General features: G+C 43.1%; 1 protein-coding gene across 1 annotated transcript in view; it reads right to left on the bottom strand.

Moving 5' to 3' along the window:
- The window catches only part of LOC140521413 (cadherin-1-like), a 64410-nt gene extending 45811 nt beyond the window's left edge, over positions 1 to 18599 (bottom strand). The window contains exons 1-2 of the mRNA XM_072636416.1: positions 18296 to 18599; positions 17168 to 17282 (exon numbers count right to left, since the gene is read on the bottom strand). Coding sequence (XP_072492517.1) covers positions 17168 to 17282; positions 18296 to 18355 — 175 coding nt within the window. The 5' untranslated portion in view covers positions 18356 to 18599. The remainder of the gene's footprint in view (positions 1 to 17167; positions 17283 to 18295) is intronic.
- Between the last annotated feature and the right edge of the window lie 455 nt (positions 18600 to 19054).

Below are 19054 nucleotides of genomic sequence, written 5' to 3'. Positions count from 1 at the left end.
TGTAGTCCCAGCCCCTTGACAGAGTGCCAACTACTTGCTAAATGCTCATTAACTAGGGCTATAAAAATGTACATACCCTTTGACCCAGGAATACTGCTTCTAGGGCTATATCCCAAAGAGATCATAAAGATGAGAAAAGGACCCACATGTACAAAAATATTTTTAGCAGCTCATTTTGTGGAAGCCAAAAGCTGGAAATCAAGGGGATGCCCATAAGCTGGGGAGTGGCTGAACAAATATATATATACAAGAACAAACATTCATATATGGCATATGAATATAACAAAATACTATTGTGCTATAAGAAATGATGAGCAGACAGAGTTCCGGAAAACCTGGAAAGACGTACATGAACTGATGCTGAATGAAATGAGCAGAACCAGGAGAACATTATACACAGTAATAGCCACAGTGTGTAAGGACTGATTTTGATAGACTTAGCCCTTCTCAGCCATGCAAGGATCTAAAACATTTCCAAAGGACTCAAGATGGAAAATGCCATCCACATCCAGAGGAATAACTATGGAGTCTGAACGCAAAATGAAGCAGACTATTTTATTTTGTGTTATGTTTTGTTTTTCTCATGTTTCTCCCAGTCATTCTAATTCTTTTATGCAACATGACTGATGTGTAAACGTATTTAATAGGAATGTATGTGTAGAGCCCATATAAGATTGCATGCCATCTTGGGAAAGAAAGGGGAGAAAATTTAAAACTTATGAAAGTGAATGTTGAAAACTGAAAACAAATTAATTTGGGAAAAAAGTAAATGCTCGTTGATTAAAAGAAAATGGAGAACGAGTTTATGGATTGTGCTTAGAGGCAAGAAAGCTAAGGATCTCTTCAGGTCCATAAAGAAATAAATGCCATATCCCAGTTGAGGGATGGCTTTATCTCTAAAATGCTTTATATATCTTTTGAACTCCAACAGGATTTAAATTTTAATGTCAAATCCATATACAGAGAAACCTTATTCCTCTAAGCAAATGCTTCACAGAAAGTAGAATCCCTTCTCGACAGAGACAAGACTCTTGAGAGTCTTAACAAGTCCAATATAAAAATGAAATTGTATATACATCTCTATTATCTCCTTGTGCAGACTTCTCCTTGCCACCCCGCATCTTCCAGGGTCCAGCTACCTGCCGTGGTGGGTTTGTGCTCAACCCAACGGAGAAAACAAGCTAATTTGAATACTGGCCTCAAAAATTAACTAGAAAGGTTAGTTTGTAAACTCAAAACCTCTCATTTCTAAAATCAAATAAGAAAAAGTTCAGCTATCAATTATTTTGGATCACCTAAAACAGTTTGTTATCTCACAGACTGGGTTTCCTTAAACATTCAAGAAATTGTCACCATGGTCACGGAGCCTGACCTATCTACCATGCACTGGTCAGTCCTTAAGCAAGCTGGAGACAGGCACAAGGAACCTGCAAGTTCTCGAATGATTGATGCTGCTCTGCTCTTTTGTTGTTATTTGTCAATCCTTTTGGTTTCTGTGACCCCATTTGGAGTTTTCTTGGAAGAGACATTAGAGTGGTTTGCCATTTCCTTCTCCAGATCATTTTACAAATGAGGAAACTGAGGCAAACAGGTTAAGTGACTTGTCCAAGGTCACACAGCTAGTGAGCATCTGAGACCAGATTTGAACTCGAGTTTTCCTGACTCTAGGTCAGGCAACTCTTTCTACTCCATTACCTAGCTGCCCAGGTCTATTCATCTTTGTCTAAATAATGGCTTCCACAGCAGTGATTGGGATGGATTCAAGTTGGAGGATCATAGGAACTAGCTCCTGAAGGTGTCTTACGGATCATCTGGTCCAACCCCTTCCTTTAGGTACAGTAGAGAAAGAGCACTCAGCAATGAGAGGACATGAATTTAAATCCCACTTCTGATATTGCTTTATGATCTTGGGTAAGTCACTTAAATTTCTCCAGACCTCAGTTTCCTCGCTGGTAAAATAAGGGATTGGACTAGATGTTCCCTTCAGGTTCCTGAGTAACTAAGATATCATAGTTTAGAGTAGCTTAAAAGTCATGAATAGTGATTAATCAGTTAATCAAAATTTCTGAGGCCAATAAATGATCATGAGTCCTACAATCCAAGGACATTGCGAGATGTGAGCTCAGCCTCGCGACAAGCTGTCTTTCCTACCCTATCTTCCTCTGTACTACCCAGGACTCTTTCTTCCCACTAACTGAGGGGGGGCTGGGAAGATGGGAACAGAGGAGCCTTGAACAATGGACTTCCCCACCAAAAGCCTCACCTTCCTCATACCTAAACTAAGATTAGACTGGACAAGATGAAATGTGAGTTTCTTTCGATTCTCATATTCTGAGCTGGTTTGAATGACTGATTTAAGTCTGAGCACTATAGAATGCTCACTAATGAGGGAGGGGCAGGATCTGGAGGGTTCTGACAAATTCCCTAGCTTGTTGGGGGAAACAAAAACAAAAAGCAAAGGTCAGACCATGACCATCCCCAGAACAAAAAGCTTCTGATGTTTCTAGGACAAAAGTTAGAAATCACGACATTTAAAATTCTTGACAGTCTAACTTTATGTTACCCTTTCCTCACCCCCCAAACTTAATCTAAGTCTACATCTATTTATTGGCCTCCTTCCCAGTTTCCTATACAACAGTCCATCTTTGGCCTTTGACACCTTTGTATATTCATGAAATGTATTTCCTCTTTACCTCCCTATTATAGACTCTGGACTTTCTCTGATACTCTACCCTTGAAAAAGCTTTCCCTGATTGTCAGAATCCTCCCAGAACCTCCATCTTAAGGAAAGTGCTCAGGCTAGCCATCTCCAGTCATCCTGATCCGTCTGGCCACTGGACCCAAATGGCTCTGGAGAAGACAATGAGAGTGGGGACTCTGCACAGCCTCTCTGCCTCACTTAAATCCAATTCACTTGCTTGTCATGGCATCATCTTCCTGATGTCATGGTACTCTTTGAGGACAGAAGCACAACCACAACCATTCTTCTCTGGGTTCCTTTCCTGACTATGGACTTCTTTCTCTACCATGCCTCCTCAGGGTCCAGCTACCTTCTCTCCACTCCCCTCCCCACCCTTATATGCAAGCTCTAGAAGGGCAAGGACAGTCTTTATTTTTGCCTATTATCTATATTCCCAAGAAGAAGAATTAGCATTTACATAGTGCCTATTATGAGTCAGGTACTACCCTGTGTGTGTTTGTCCTTCCTGGCCGAAGAAGACCATGCCATCAGAGAAATAATGACATGATTTGCACTTGACTTTGTTTTGAGTGAGGGAGGGCTGTGCAGGTCACCAGCCTCATTTCTCCTCCAGAGCCATCTGAATCCAGTGACCAGATAAGCATCAGGATGACTGGAGATGACTCAGGATGAGGCAGTTGGGGTTAAGTGACATGCCCAAGGTCACACAGCTAGTGAGTGTCCAAGTGTCTGAGGTGAGATTTGAACTCAGGTCCTCCCGACTCCTGCACTGGTGCTCTATCCACTGCACCACCTAGCTGCCCCACAGGCTACGCACTTTACAAATATTACCTTGTTTGATTTTCTTAACAACCCAGCAAGTTTGTTGTTACGTGCTTTTTCAGTCATGTCTGACTCTTCATGATCCCATTTGAGGTTTTCTTGGCAAAGATATTGGAAGGGTTTGCCATTTCCTTCTCCTGTTCATTTTACAGATAAGGAAACTGAGGCAAACAGGGTGAAGTGATTCGCCCCAGGGTCACACAGCTAATTAAGTGTCTGAGGCCAGATTTGAATTCAGGAAGATGAGTCTTCTCTCCTCCAGGCTCAGCACTACTCTATCCACCATACCACCTAGCTGCCCTCCCAGGGCCTATAGGTACTTAATTACTCAAGGAACATAGGAAGAAGGACAGAGGAAAAAAATCACAGAAATCTGACCATCCTTGATTTAGAGCTAAAAGGGACCGTCCTATAACAACCATACCGCTTTGGAGCTGAGGGTACTCTGGCCCAGAAAGACTTTAAGTCCATTAACACCAAGCAAACCCAACACTCTCTCCATTGTATTCACTGGGCCTGTAGCTTCCCAAGGGGAAATATTCTTCCAAGGTAAGTTAAGATGAACCTTTGACCTCAAGGCCACATGTGCCCTCGAGGTCCTCAAGTTTGGTACTTTGACTGAAACTTCACAAGTTTCCCCTCCCCTAACATTCTCTTTGGCACTTCCCTCATAGCTCTAAGTAAGAGATCCAAAGGAAATCTTTGCAGAGGTCACCAACAATCCCAAGACCTTTCTCTTTGTGTTTCAGGTTTTTCCCTAAGCTCCACCCTTTGGGGAAGGAGAGGTACCCCAACCCGGCTTCTCTAGAATACCTGGTTTGATAGTATAATGCATTCCAGGCTCAGTCTTGGAAAAGGCAGTTCCATCATAAACCAGGGGGCTTACAAAACCCTGTAGAACACAGTTCAGTTTCCCCAAACACCCTTCCTACCAACACAGCCCCACCAGCTCTGCAAGGCAACTCTTAAACAGTCTTCTAGGTTTATCAAGTTTGAGTAGACAAGGATCTTCACCCTAGCCTCATTACCACCTTTGCCTAAGCAGTTTTCCCCTTCCCATGAATGCCTTCCCTCCTTCCTAAGTAAACTTGGCCAATCTTTGAGGGTTATCTCTTAAAGGAAGCCTTCCTAACTCTTCTGGTCCACATTCACCTCTCCCTTCCTCTCTCCCACCAATGTGAAAAGTCCTTATTGTCTAGATAATTAATCACTTCTTGTTTTTCATGTATAAGTGACCTCCCTGCCTTCAGATGTCTCTAATACTTTCTTCAAGAATTATTTCCTAGCTAAACAAGTTGTGGTTTATTAATGTAATGGAATACTATAGTTCCATAAGAAATGGTGAGCAGGCAGACTTCAGAAAAACATGGAAAGACTTTCATGAAAAAATATGAACCGATGCTGAGTGAATTGAGTAGAATCAAGGGAACACTGTGCACGGTAACAACAGGAACAATTTTGATAGACTTAGCTCTTCTCTGCAACGATCTCAGACAATTCCAGGAGAGTCATGATGGAAAGTGCTGTCCACATCCAGAGAAAGAACTGTGGAGCCTGAATGCAGATCCATGCACACCATTTTCTCTATTTTTTTTTTTTTTGCTTTTTCTTTCTCGAGGTTTTCCCTTTTTGTTCTGATTCTTTTTTCACAGCACGACTAATGTGGAAATATGTTTAATACGATTATGTTTATATGTTTGATATGATCGCACATGTATAGCCTATATCAGATTACATGCTGTCTTGGGGAGGGAAGAGGTGAGAAGGAAGGAAATTTGCAATTCAAAATCCTACAAAAGTGAATGCTGAAAACTAAAAATAAATTTTAAAAAATGAATAGATTACTTTCTCTAGGCTTTTATTGTTAATCTTAAAGGAGAGGAGACAACCTTCGAAGCAGAGAGGTGCAAGCCAATGGGTCCACTGAAGGATTATTATCATTGGTTATGATAATATCTAGCATTTACGTAGGGCTCTAAGATTTGCAAAGGACTTTACCTATGCTAATATCACTTCATTCCCACAATTACCCTGTGAGGTAGGTGCTATTATCACCCCCATTTTACAGAAGAGGAAAACTGAGGCAAACAGAGCTTAAGTAACTTGTTTAGGCTTGAACAGTTAATGACTGCCTGGGGTAGCCTTTTTTTTTTTAGGTCAGGTCTTGTCTCTAGTTCAGTGGTCTATCCCCCTTGCCACCTGGCTGCTTCTGATTATGCACAACAAGCATATGTTTAAGGGATTAGCAGTGCCTGCCTTAGACTAACCCCAGATGAAATGAGGCAAGTATCCAGAGACTCTTGGCCTAAGCTGAAAACTCCTCTAGAAGAATTTTGTTCGTGGTTCATCCCTAATTCTGATCCATTATCTGTATCAATACCACAGGACCCAAAACCTGAACACCAGAAACAGCACCATGGGAAATTTGCTTCAGTTGCTAGGTGGAATTGTACCAAACCTCTGTCATACTGTCTTATTATTTTGCAACCTTATAACACAAGTCCACTTACAATGGCCTTTGACTATTTTAACAAATATTACTTCTTCGGAAGAAAGCAACATATAGGAAGGGAAATTTCTTAATTTTTTTCCTTCAGCAGTTGGTAACATTTAAAGCTGACAATGGTTTGGAAGCTGGCTTGCCTAAGGGGACGATACTAACCCCTCTGACAGCTGCCCTTGCCCTTCATTCGCAGGCCAAATAAGTCTCCTGGCCAGTCACAACTCTGACTGGCTGAACATGATCCTGAAGATGGTGTCAAGCATTTTTTTTTTTAAGTACATTAACCTACAAAACTTCAAAAAAGCCAGGGGTGGGGAAAGAGATGTTTTAACATAGAACTGAGCCTCAGGGAACTGAGGGAATAGCACAGACCTTCCTAGGGCCCTATTCCGTGAGAGAGGAAGCCACTCCAGTGAAGAAAGGAGCCATGGTAACAGACAGGCTAGCAAATACGGTCATCCTTCAGTTTCTTCAGAGGGTCCTGTTTCCTACTGGGGAAAGAGAAAGTAGGCCTGGAGCCAATACCCTCAGATCTGAGTGGGATCAGGTTGGGCTGTGGCACCTGTTTGAGTGAAAAGGTGAGGTCATCAAGAGCTGATTCATTCTCTCAGCTACTGAAAGCACTAAAAAAAGGAGACAGCCCGTCAGGTGCCAGTGACTCAATTGTCTTCCCTTTACCACCTGTCAATATTAAATCCCCAGTTACTAACATCCCACAACTGAGTCACCAACTTACCTAAAATTAAGAGTGGTTGGCTTTCATTTCAAACAGGAAATTCACAAGGGCACAAATTGGGCTTTGATTTAACTTCCTTATCAGTGTTCCATACCCTCCTTTCCCACATATACATATTTTAAAAAAAAGAATTTATGATTTTATTTCTTGTTCCCTCTAGAACCAAAAGAACGAGTTATGTTTCTAGTTCTGTGCAGATCCAGTAGATTTCATCTATGAGGCTTTCTAAAGAGAATGGGTCTCTGAATATGCTAAAACATCAATTCCTGAGCTAGGAGATACAGAACACTCCTATCCTATGCAAGAGTCAAGAGAGATGGGGAAATGATTATGAAAGAATACAGAAGTGGTTAAGAAAAAAAGAGGGGTGGGAGTAGAAATCTTCTCTTCCTGTCAGGCAAGTAGGTGTCAGACATTATGGTAAGCACTACAGATACAAAAAAAGGAGACAAAAACAAGGTTCCCATATCAAGGAGCATACATCTAATGGGAGAGACATGTACAAAAACTAGGTAAATACAGAATAAATTGGAGATATTCTAATATTGAGATCTAAACATGTAGGAAGAGGGCAGTTAGGTAGGGCAGTAGACAGAGGGCCAGGTCTGGAGTCAGGAAGAGCTGAGTTCAAATTTGGCCCCCAGCACTAGCTGTGTGACTCTGGGCAAGTCACTTAACCCTGTTTGTCTCACTTTCCTCATCTGTCAAATGAGTTGAATGGAGAAGGAAATGGCAAAGCATCCCAGTATGTTTGCCAGGAAAACCCCTAAAGGGGTCATGAAGAGTCAGGTGTGACTGAAATAACAATAATGGGAGGGGGGCAGGGGGAAGATGTTCACAGGATCTCTGGGTGTCAATATCCCAATTGGGAAGTCATATTATCTCCAAACCAGCTCTGAACCCAGTGGCCTACTTAGGTTTGGGGAATCAGTAATTCATCAAAACAGGAAAACTTAGGAAAATACAGTCATCTTTCCTGACACAGGACAATATTTCTAACACCTGAATCCACAAGGGGATGGAGGTGGATTTTAAGATCACGGAGTTAAGACTGGAAAGAATCTTAGAGATCTCAGGATCTTCCCAATCTCGTTTTACAGACCAGAGAACCAAGGCCCAAGACCTTAAATGACTCACCCGTTGTCACCATGGAACTAAGTGGAAGAACCAGAAACTGAATGAAACACTCCCAACTCCAAATCCAACACTGAATTTAGCTGCTGTTCTGACCTGGGATACTCTTGTCAGCTAGCAATGTGGATTACCTCTAGGTACAGGCCGCCTATAATCTAAAGCTTTCCCTGAGCCTTTTATTCTTATAACAACCTTGGGAGGTGGTAAATTCCCAGTTGACAGAAGGGGAAACTGAGGCCTGGAGAGATTAAGTAACATGGGCAGGATTCACACAGCTAAGGAGGCTAGGATTCAAATCCAGATCTTACCTTATTCCAAATACAGTGCTCCCCCCACTATACCCCTCAGTTCATCACTGCTAGTACCAGATGAAAAATGATGCATCAAAAAGTATACTTAAGAGCCACAAAAAAGATTTTCTCTTCCAAGAGCATCTCCATTCTCAGTTGTTATTTAATCATTTTTTTCAGTCATAACTGACTCTTCACGACTCCATTTGGTGTTTTCTTGGCAGAGATACTGGAATGGTGTGCCATTTCCCTCTCTAGCTCATTTGACAGATGAGGAAACTGAGGCAAACAGGGTGAAGTGACTTGCCCAGAGTCACACAACTAGGAAATGTTTGAGGATGGATTTTAAACTCATAAAGAGGAGTCTTCCTGACTCCAGGACCCAGATGTTCTATCCACTAAGCCACTTAGCTGCCTATTTCTATTCTATCACCAATTAAAAAGAATTTTCCTTGGGAAATCAAGGCAGTTAAGCTCTTTAAGGTACAGTTCAAATTTAACCTTCTTCCTAAGACCCCTCCAGAACACCTCCCTTTAGGTCTTACTTATCAATTGCATTTCCTGAGTCATTTTATCAAGTATAAAATGTCTTATGATCCAGTTGGGAGATTACCACCACCACCATGCTAACTCCAACCCTACCTCTGCTCCAGGAATCTGCCTGCTTTTGTATCATATTCCTATGCCCTGCACTTCCAGTAAGCAAACACTTCTGGGTTCATTAGAATGAAAGGAATTCTGGGTGGCATTGTGCTCAAAGCTGAAAAATGACCAACAGTAATAGAATACTGTCATGCCACAAGAAATGAGGAACCACCAGCAACATTCACAATGACAGCGCTAACAGAACCAAGACTACCACTAACATAAAATGCTTCCAAATTCGGCTTAGCTGCAATGACCAATATTGGTTCCAGAGAATTGAAGAAAAAAAATGAGATGAGAATTCCACGTGGGAAATGATGCACACACATACATAGATTCCACTGTTTTTTCAGGATGACTTTGCCCAAGTATTTATTACACGGTAAAATGCAATGAGCAGTAGAGTGGGAAATGATCCCAGTGTTTAAAAAAAAGCATGAGAATTATTAATTAGGGGGGAAATAAAGCAAGAAATATAAATAGTTTCTTTTGAGTTGTTACCAATGACAAGAATTGAAAGCTCCTAAGAATATCAGGCAGGAGAGGGAAGGGGAGAAAGAAGGGGGAGGGAGAAAGAGCAGAGAGAGAGAGAGGGGAAAGGGAGAAGGGGGAGTGGGTAGAAGCAGGGGGAGGAGGGGAGGAGGAGGGAGAGGGAGCGGGGGAGATGTTCCATAGGGCAGCATAAAGTGATGGACCACCAATGCCATCTGCTTGTTCTCAAGCTCCAAAATCTAACTTCTCATCTGGTGCTTCGTTACTCAGACATGTGGAACACAAGATGCCTCACCTGATCTTCACACCTGGGATGCAAATGAGCAGCTCTGGACTGGGAAGCGGAGCCTGGGGGATTAAGTGAGTGAGGTGGCACACAAAGCGCTCCACTTTACCTCGATAACTCCTGGAGCATCAGTCAGCACAGGCCTGGCTACAAGGATCCACTGCCCTGGCTGAAGCCTCTATTTTCATCTCATAACAGCAAGGTTGCCCTTTCCTAACAAAATTCACTTTGCCATCATTTCCCTCTAGGGAGGCAAGTTCCTCTGGCTAGTGAGCTCAGGAAACCCTGGTTCCAGCCAAGTCCCTCAAAGACCTTCAAAGTCTTCAGTTTCCTCATCTGTAAGAAAAAGGGGTTAAAATAAATGATGCCTAATGTTCCTTCTGGCCTGTACAGTCTAGGTATGCACGCCATAAAATAAAAATTAAAAAAAAAAAATCCAATGTACCCCACCACAGGGGATCTCTCAATGACAATACCTTCCTAAGCCAATCTTCCAGCGATGGTATCAGTGGATGGAGAAAGGCTGCAAGTCCCTACTTCAAAAACTACCCTAAACTTAAATGCATTCAAAAGTGGGAAAGTATTTTAGCATTTTACAAGCTGTTCTAACTATTATATGCTACATCAGCCAATTATCCCACTAAGTCCTGAGAAGCTGACCAGTTAGGTTCACTTGCAACTTTACCTGGTTTTCATTTTCTTTTAAATTACATATAAGGACAATTAACATTCAATCTTTTAAAATTTTGAGTTCCAAACATTCTCCCTCCCTCACCTCTCCTCTCCCTAAGTTTACCAGTTTTTCAAATGAAAGTTCAAACCTTTCAATATGTTCCTGTCCTGACATTTTAGTGGAACACACACACACCACGGAGTCTAAGGGAACAACCTCTCATTGTTTCAGGTTAGAGATTCACAGGCTGCATGTGTTCAATTGGAATAAAATCTCACAGAACACAGGTCTGAACAAAAATTAGCCCAGGAGAGGAAATTTAAGTTTAGGTGTGGGGGATTTAGAATGGTATGAAAAAAGCCAACAGTTCCTACCCCTTTACCCACAGCACCTAAGTAGGGCAAAGACAGAAATATTCCATGTTGCTCTTTGTGGCATCAAAAATCACTGGAAACCAGGTAAGTGCCCATCAGCATAGGCTACACATGCTGGTACGTAAGCGGGATGAAACATCACTGCACTACAGCAAACTGTAAAGGGGAAATTCCAGAGAAACATGGAAGACTTGTATGAACTGATTACACTCATCAGAGCCAAGAACTACAAGAAGGCAGAGAAAAAAATAAGTCTAAAGGCCAAGTGATTGTAATGACCAACCCTGGCCCGGGACAAGAAGGGAAGCTCTTCCCTCTTTTCAGTAGAAATGGGATGAGAGAGCTATGGGTGTGGAATATTTAATAGGCTGTCAGATACAATCACTATGGTGCTTGGTTTTATTTAACTTTTTTTTTTAATTGAATATCCAAGCATATTCAGAAATGACTGATAAAGTAACATCAAAGGGAACACTGGGTGGTACATGGCTGTAATCCTTGCTACTGAGGGAGGCTGGTTTGAGCTCTGAGAGCTAACTGGTTGGCTTAAGAAGTTGGGTGTCCCCCTTAAATCAACAGCCCTCTCTCTCCCCCTCTTTCTCATGGAAGTGTGGAATACCCAGCTTCCTAAAGGGGAACAAAGAAGCCCAGGTAGGAAACAGATGGAGCAAAGCTTTCATGTCAGCCATGAGTTCAGAGCCATTCCAGTTTGAGTGAGAGAGCCCATGGGCTTCCCTGGCATCCGTCAGGTCTCTAAAATCTCATGTACAGGAATCCTCTCCACAATCCCTCTTGACTCTAGCACTCTTCCCTCCATTGATCACTTTCAATTTACCCTGCAAATACTTTGTTTGGACATAGTTGTTTGTGTGTTGTCATCCTTGTGAAATTGTGAGCTCCCTAAGGGTAGAGAAAGTCTCTTTTCTTAGGTGCTTAGCAGTACCTGGCACATAGTAGGTATTTGTTCATTCTCATTGAGTGACCAAGATGATGATAAGATATTTGCTGTAAAGTGTCTCTAGCAACTGAGAGCCAATGACCAACTGGAAAGATGAGGAAGCAGTCCAGTCTTCCCCAGCTTCCCTTCCTCCTTCTCACAAAGTTTCACAATAAAATCAAACTGCTTTTCCTAATCTAAAATATGAACTTAAAAAAAAAAAGCCCACCTCCAATATGCTGTACTAATCGAGGGTGATGGGAAAAACCAGAGTGAATTAAATTTTCTAATGAAAGGCATTCTGATCTACGGTAGTGTTTGCAGAAGGATGTTTGCTTAGCACACATGGGGAGCCAGGCAGAGAACTCGCCTAGCTTGTTTGATAACCAACTGCTAAGGGGGAGAGAGCAAGGAAATGGAGCCCAAAGGGGCACATATCTGGGGGTTTTAAAGCATGAAAAAATTACTAAAGTAGCTGCCAAATCTTATGGATTCCAACTCCAGAAAATCTCTTGCATCACCCCACCCCCCCAACTCTACTCAGAGCCTCTGCCCTAATTCAAGCTCTTATTCACCTGGATTGCTGCAATCAATAATGGCACCCCCTCCAATTCACCTTCCACCCATCTGCCAAATAGTATGCCCAAGACCCAGATCAGACCATGTTACTCAGCTCAAAAATGCCTCAAATCAAGGACAAAATTCAAATAGCCTGGCATTTAAAGTCCCCTACAATATGTTGCTCACTTTTCCAGTATTCTGATTTAATTACTCTTCATTCCAATCAAGATGTGATGTTTCCTCAAATACAACATTCTGATCTTCCATGCTTATGGTGCACTCCCACCTAACCCATATCTCTTGGGATTTGTAAGTCTTTTGTCATCCTCTTTCCCCACCCCACTCCCCAGTTGTTAGAGCTCCTCCTCTCAAAATTACAGAAGCACAGAATGGACCCTAATGGTCATCGAGTCCAAGCCACACTACAATCAAACAACAATGTAGCCAACAAGTGTTAAATCTAATCCTTTGCTGGAATGTCTCACAAGAGAGGGAATCCCATTAATTTTTTCCTTATTTTCAGCCTAAATTTGCTTCTTAATACATATTGTTTCTACTTAACTCTGCCTAGTAAAATGGAAAACCCTTGAGGGTAGGGATTGTTTGTCTTTGTATCCCCAGAACAGTGACTCATGCCTTTACTGTGTTGTGATGGGCAAGGAGTAAACTTGGATTTTAAAATGGAAACAGAACTAGGAGCAATTTTCTCTTTAGGTTAATAAAAATACAAGGGAACATTTCTGAAAACAAGCCAACTTTTACAATTCCAGTCTCAAAAGCTTAAGTTGTTCTTTCTCTTTGCCCATTAGAGTTTTCTGCTGGAAGAACTAAGTCTAATTCCTTTACTATAGAAAAGGGCACCCCTATGAGACACTGTTACCCTTTGCACACAGTCTTATAATATAGTGGTACATAAATGCAACAGGGAGGAAGTGTGCAAAGTGCGCTCTGAGAAGTAGGAGGGGAAAGGTAATGGGAAATGGTGGTGAGTAATCAAAGAAGGTTTCCTGAAGAAAGGGGCCTTTAAGATAGGCTTTAAGGGATAAACAGAAACATCAAAAGGGACTGAAGGAGGCCACTCTGGGTGTACAGGAAGATTACCTAAGGGACAGACAATAGTCCAATTTGGTTGCAAGGGAGGCAAGTAATTTGAAATAAAGCTAGAACTCAAAGGAGAGATGGAGGGATGGTGGGACAGAAGTAGAGAGGGAAGGGAAGGAAGGAGGGGATACAGGAAGGAAGCACCTACCACTAGTTTTCCTCGCTGGAATCTGCAATAGATAATATGTCTTTTTACTCTTGGCTGATGGTTGACTCAATTTAATTCAGGCAACATTAATTCAGTAACTTCTTGGCAAGGTGCTACATGTACAAAGACAAATGCAAAAAGGTATGCCTCCCCCCCAAAAAAACCCATATCATTGATGTGTAATTTGTCTAGCATCTAACAAAAAAGGTGGAAGAAAGCCCCAAAGTGTTGACTATAGTAGCATGGATCATAGGGTCATCGATATAGAGCTGAGAGGGACCTTAGTGCACATTCAATTCCAACCTCATTTTACAGAGGAGGAAACTGAGGCAGAATGACTTACACACAGCTAGTTAAGCATCTGAGGTGGTCTTTGAACCATGGTCTTCCTAACTTCAAGTCCAGCTACTATATCTCTAATGCCTGCCTCTGGTCTTCCTTAAATGCTAGTGGACAGCCCTTGGTACCTGAATGGATAAAGCTTCCCCTTCTTTGATTTCTCCCTTTCTCTGTATGGCAAGAGAAAAAGGAATGGAAGTTTCTTACTAGCCTTCTCTTTAATGCAGCTATGCATCTTTTACCAACATCTGTCAGAGACTCAAGTAATAGGAAAAAAGAAAAGTTTGGGGTCAGTTATACTGACGACAGAAGACAGAAAGAATTCCAAAACAGGATGCAGGATTTGCTTTCTTAGACCAATTTAAGTAGGCATCAGACATATTGATTCTATCAACTTTCACTGAATCTTTCAAAAGTGAGGAAAATGAGGGATCAATGATGGAGGATGATGTAGGGGCAATTTGGGAACCTATGTGCAGAAGAAAAAGGTAACCAAAACTCCAAAGCCAACCCCCCCCCCCCCCCCAAACCTTTCTCTATAAGAAAAGACATCCAGGAATGATAGGAGAAAAATCTGTGAGGGGAAAAATGGTAAGCTCAACCATTTCCCAAATTACTTTTCTGTTATTAAAATCTGTCTTTCTGGGTGCCCTTTATGTGTGACCTTGCCCCACTGGAATATTGTAAGCTCCTTGAGGGGACTGTCTGATTTGCTTGTATTTATATCTCCATAAGAAGTTAGTCATTTCCAATAACAGATTTAAATTCATAATGGAACTCCTAAGTCTTCATTTACCAACAGGGATGATGATGCTCTTGTATTTCCAAACAGCAAAGAAAAATCTTGAGGCAAAAATGGAAGGAGGCTGCAAAGGGCTGGAGGGGAAGGGGTTACAAGTGGTTTCTCCTTTTGTTCCAACAACTATTCCCTCAATATTCTATAGCTTTTGCTTCTTCAAAGCAATTATTTTGTCTAACTCTAAAGTAAGCATTTGGTAGATGAATTGGTAGAAGCAGTCTGTCATTTAGGTAATATAACTGTTTTTATAGTATGGTCCAACCATGAACAACAAATATTCTTTTCACTCTTTATTTTATGTTCTCCATGGTGCCATTTCCCCCATCAAAATCCTTTGTGTTCTTCAGAATCTGACCTGTCTTACTTCCAACAAATCTTCCTTGACTGTTTCAGCTCTCCAGCAAACATCACATCCCATATATATTTATCCCATATATATATAGACATATAAACATAATATGTATAGCTATACATACACACACACACACATACATACACACACACACACCTTATTAAGGAAAATGCTTCAAGTCTTCAACTTTTGCTAACTGCTACAGAACTAGTAGTATGAAGCCTTTCTTTGACTATCCTAACTTTTCAATATTTATGCAAAAATGCAACAGAAAATAAAGGCACTCTGGCACAAGTGGAGAGTGACCTGACCTTAGAGTTACAGACCAATCACAACATCTCAGTGCTCAGAAGTAACTAAGACTAGTAGTTGCAAAATAGCTGATCTACATTGGCAAAAACTCCCTTTACTGATGAAATCACAGATCCAGCCAATATTTTACATGTACTGTACATAAAGAGACACACATACACATTCTTACAGTGTTCTACTATGTACTAGGGAAAAATACAATGAGTAAATAAGACATGGTTCCCTGTGCTCATGCACTTTAGTTTAGGAACTCATTTACTCTGAATTTCTAGAACATTTGCAGTATTGCACAATTTAACTGTTGAATAGTATTTGTTTCAAAAATGTGCATACCCTTCGACCCAGCAATATCGCTTCTAGGACTGTATCCCAAAGAGGTCTAAAAAAGGGAAAAGGTCTCACATGTACAAAAATATTTATAGCAGTTCTTTGTGGTGGCCAAGAACTGGAAATTGAAGGAATGTCCATCAATTGGGGAATGACTGAACAAGTTGTGGTATATGAATGTAATGGAACACTATTGTGCTATAAGAAATGATGAACAGGACTTCTAAAAAGCCTGGAAAGACTTATATGAACTGATACTGAGTGAAATAAGCAGAACCAGGAGAACACTATATACAGTAACAGCCAAAGTGTGGAAGGACTGTTTCTGATAGACTTAGCCCTTCACAGAAATGCAAGGACCTAAAACATTCCCAAAGGACTGTTGAGGCAAAAATGCCATTCATATCCAAAGAACTATGGAACTGAAATGCAGAATGAAGCAGGCTATTTTCTCTTGTGTTATGTTTTGGTTTGGTTTTTCTCATGATTTCTCTCATTCATTTTAATTCTTCTATGCAATATGACTAATGTGAAAATGTTTAAGAATGTATGTGTAGAACCCATATAAGATTGCATGCTCTCTCAGGGAGGGAGGGAGGAAGGGGAGAGAGAAAGGGGAGAGGGGGAGAAAAATTTAAGACTTATGGAAGTGATTGTTGAAAACTGAAAACAAATTAATTTTTTAAAAATTTAAAAAATGATATTTGTTTCCTAATTATTTCACATGTGCTTATTTGGCCTCTCCACTTATATTTCAACCGACTGAAAGCAAGGACAAAAAATGAATGTCTAAGGTAAGAGATGACCTCAAATTTTAGACTTCAAATCCAGCACTTTAGGGCTGATCTTGGGAATCAAGAAGACCACCTAAGCACATAATTTCAGGGTGACCAAGGGCCAGCCTTCAGGCAACTGTTTAAAATTAAGTTACAGTAGAATTGCTCAGAAAGGGGTGGAGGTTGGGGAGAAATTTCAACTTCGATAAAAATCACAAATCCTCATTTAAAAAAAAAGTCAATAGGAAAAACTAAAGTGAAACAGCAGCTCTCACACTGAAACTGGAAGATACCATATTTCACTCATTTACACAGTGAATAATATTCCAAACTTCCTCCTCACTTGGCCAGCCAGGAAGAAACTCAAACGTAATTATGATGGCACTGTGATAAGGCCAAGAAATGACCAACTCAATCACATGCTTTTCCTGAGTCAGTTATCAGGGCTGTTTTTTTTTAAAATCAATACCTATAGGAATATTATCAGTTCCATTTTTATCCCTAAGAAGAAAAATTCAATACTTTGCAAAGATGGGGGATGAGGGGACGCTCTTAAATAATTTAAGACTTTAGGTCTCGTACAAGATAATGAGACAAAAAGAAAAGTAGAGACGTTGGCAAGTTCAGTAAGTATTTGTTGAGGCGGGGATAATTTCCAAAGGGAAAAGGGATTCCTACACACAGAAAACCCAACATAAAGGTTAACTTCATCAAAACCCGAGCGCGAACTTTCCCCGCTCCCGCCCTCAATCCAAGGGCTGATCACTTTCCTAGGTCATCGATTCCCCACCCACCCCCTGGGGCTGGGCACCGGAACAGCAGGAACAGCAGCCGTTCCCCTCCCCCACAGGCCGCTTACCTTGGCCCAAGATTCGGCCTCGCTCCAGGTGTGGCCGGGACACCTCGAAGGTGTAACTTTCGGAGGCAAAGCCCGGACGGCAAAGCCCCGTGTCCTCGCAACGCCATAACGACGCCTAAGGGGGGAAAAGGGGAGGTTTGGGGTGACTGGGAGCTGGAGGGGGTTGCCTTCCTCCCCCGCACCGAAACCTGCCAGCCTCGCCCCAGTGGGGGTTGGGGGTGAAGACGGCCTGGTCCCGGGCCTTAGCCGCTCCCTCCCCACCAGAAATCCGTACAGCCGGCTGCTCCCAGGGGACTCGGAGAGTTTTGCTGAGGGGCGAGAAGCGGACCAGAGTCAGCTGTGTCCAGCCCAGACGGGTCAAACTTCCCAAATCAAAGCGACATTTCCCCTCCCTCGCAACCCGATCCCATCCAGCCAGAATCCCTGGGTCACCCTCCCCTCTATCCATCTGCCCTCCTCCAAACTCACACGCTCCCCAACTCTCACTTTTACAGGAGATTCCCACCCCGAGAAATGCCCCTTTCAGTCACAGATCCCATTAACCCTAAACACACTAGAGATCCGCCCCCCCCATACACCAGCTCTCCCCAGGCTCATCTCTCCCCCCTGCCCAGATCCACCACTTACAGTGTGACTTCAGGGCCAGCTCAGATTTCTCTCCTAAAACTTTGGGTACAATGTACCAAGCCCCCCCCCACACACATACACACACGCACAGACCCCAGAGAAAAGGAGAAGGGTGGCGACCGAGGGAGGTGCCGGATCGGCGCTAGGATCCCCTAAGCCGTGCGTTTCCCCACTTGCCCCCTCGCGGGGCAGTGCGCCAGCTCGTGGGCTAGAATACCCCTCGAAAGCAAACCAGTTCCCGAGGAGAGTCCCGAGTGCTGGAGTAAGTTCGGTCACCCATGGTGGGGGGGTGGGGTAGGAAAGGAGCACAGGAGGCGAGGGAAGCTTAGGGGAAGTGAAGGGAGGAATCAGAGGAAGGGATGGGTGTAAGGAGGGCTCCTCTGGGCTGTGAGAGGCCGGGGGCAGCCGAAGTTCTCTCCAGGGCAAGGATCAGCGTCTCCCCACATCTTTCTTTCATCCACCCGGAAAGTGCCCCATCCCCCTCTTGCTCCGGGGCTTTACCTGCAGCAGCAGCAGCAGGAGAGAGGTGAGGCTGAGACACCAATTCCGCCTAGTGCCCATGATGGGGGCGCCGGGGGTGCGGCCGCAGCTGGGGCAGGAACGCGGCAGGGGCTGGGGCCCGAGCGGCGCAGCTCGTCGGAGGCGCAGGTGGACCAAAGGTTTTCCAGTCACTTCCAGGGGCCAATACTGCGGCTCCAAGCCAGCGGCCAGCCAGGTGAGCCCCGAGGGACCCGCCCCGCGGAGCTGCTGATTGGCGCGCACGCACACCTGCGCCGGGAGGAGCCAATGAGACAGTCTGGATGGCCTAGCCCAGCCCAGGCAGCTCTCTTTCCCTTCCCTGCCCTGAAGTTCTCAGGCTGTCTACCCACCCCGGGCAACTGATCACTCCCTTTTCTAGCCCTCGGAGCGGTGACTTCTCATGTCTAAGTCAGAAGTTGAACTTCCGATCTTTCACCGCTGCTTGTGGTCGTCTGCATCTTGGAGAGCCCGGACAGTCCACAGCCGGACACCGAGCGGTACACATTCTAAAGAGTGGCATCGGTGGGAGAGCGGCTGCGAGTAGGAGAGAATCTCATTGCAAGATTCACTGAGAATGTCTTCTCCCTAAGTCCCATATTGTCTGGTAAAAACTGGGAGTGGGGGTGGGAAGATTCCAATACGCGGTGAGGGCTCTGAGTCGGGGAATCTCCTTATGAAGTAACTCATAGGCATCTGAACCTTTTGGGAAATGTCTTTTGATCATCTTTTATAGTGTGGTAG

The sequence above is a fragment of the Notamacropus eugenii genome, chromosome 1 (genome assembly GCF_028372415.1).
Source record: "Notamacropus eugenii isolate mMacEug1 chromosome 1, mMacEug1.pri_v2, whole genome shotgun sequence".
NCBI classification, from domain to species: domain Eukaryota; kingdom Metazoa; phylum Chordata; class Mammalia; order Diprotodontia; family Macropodidae; genus Notamacropus; species Notamacropus eugenii.
This window is presented reverse-complemented; position numbering and strand designations above follow the sequence as displayed.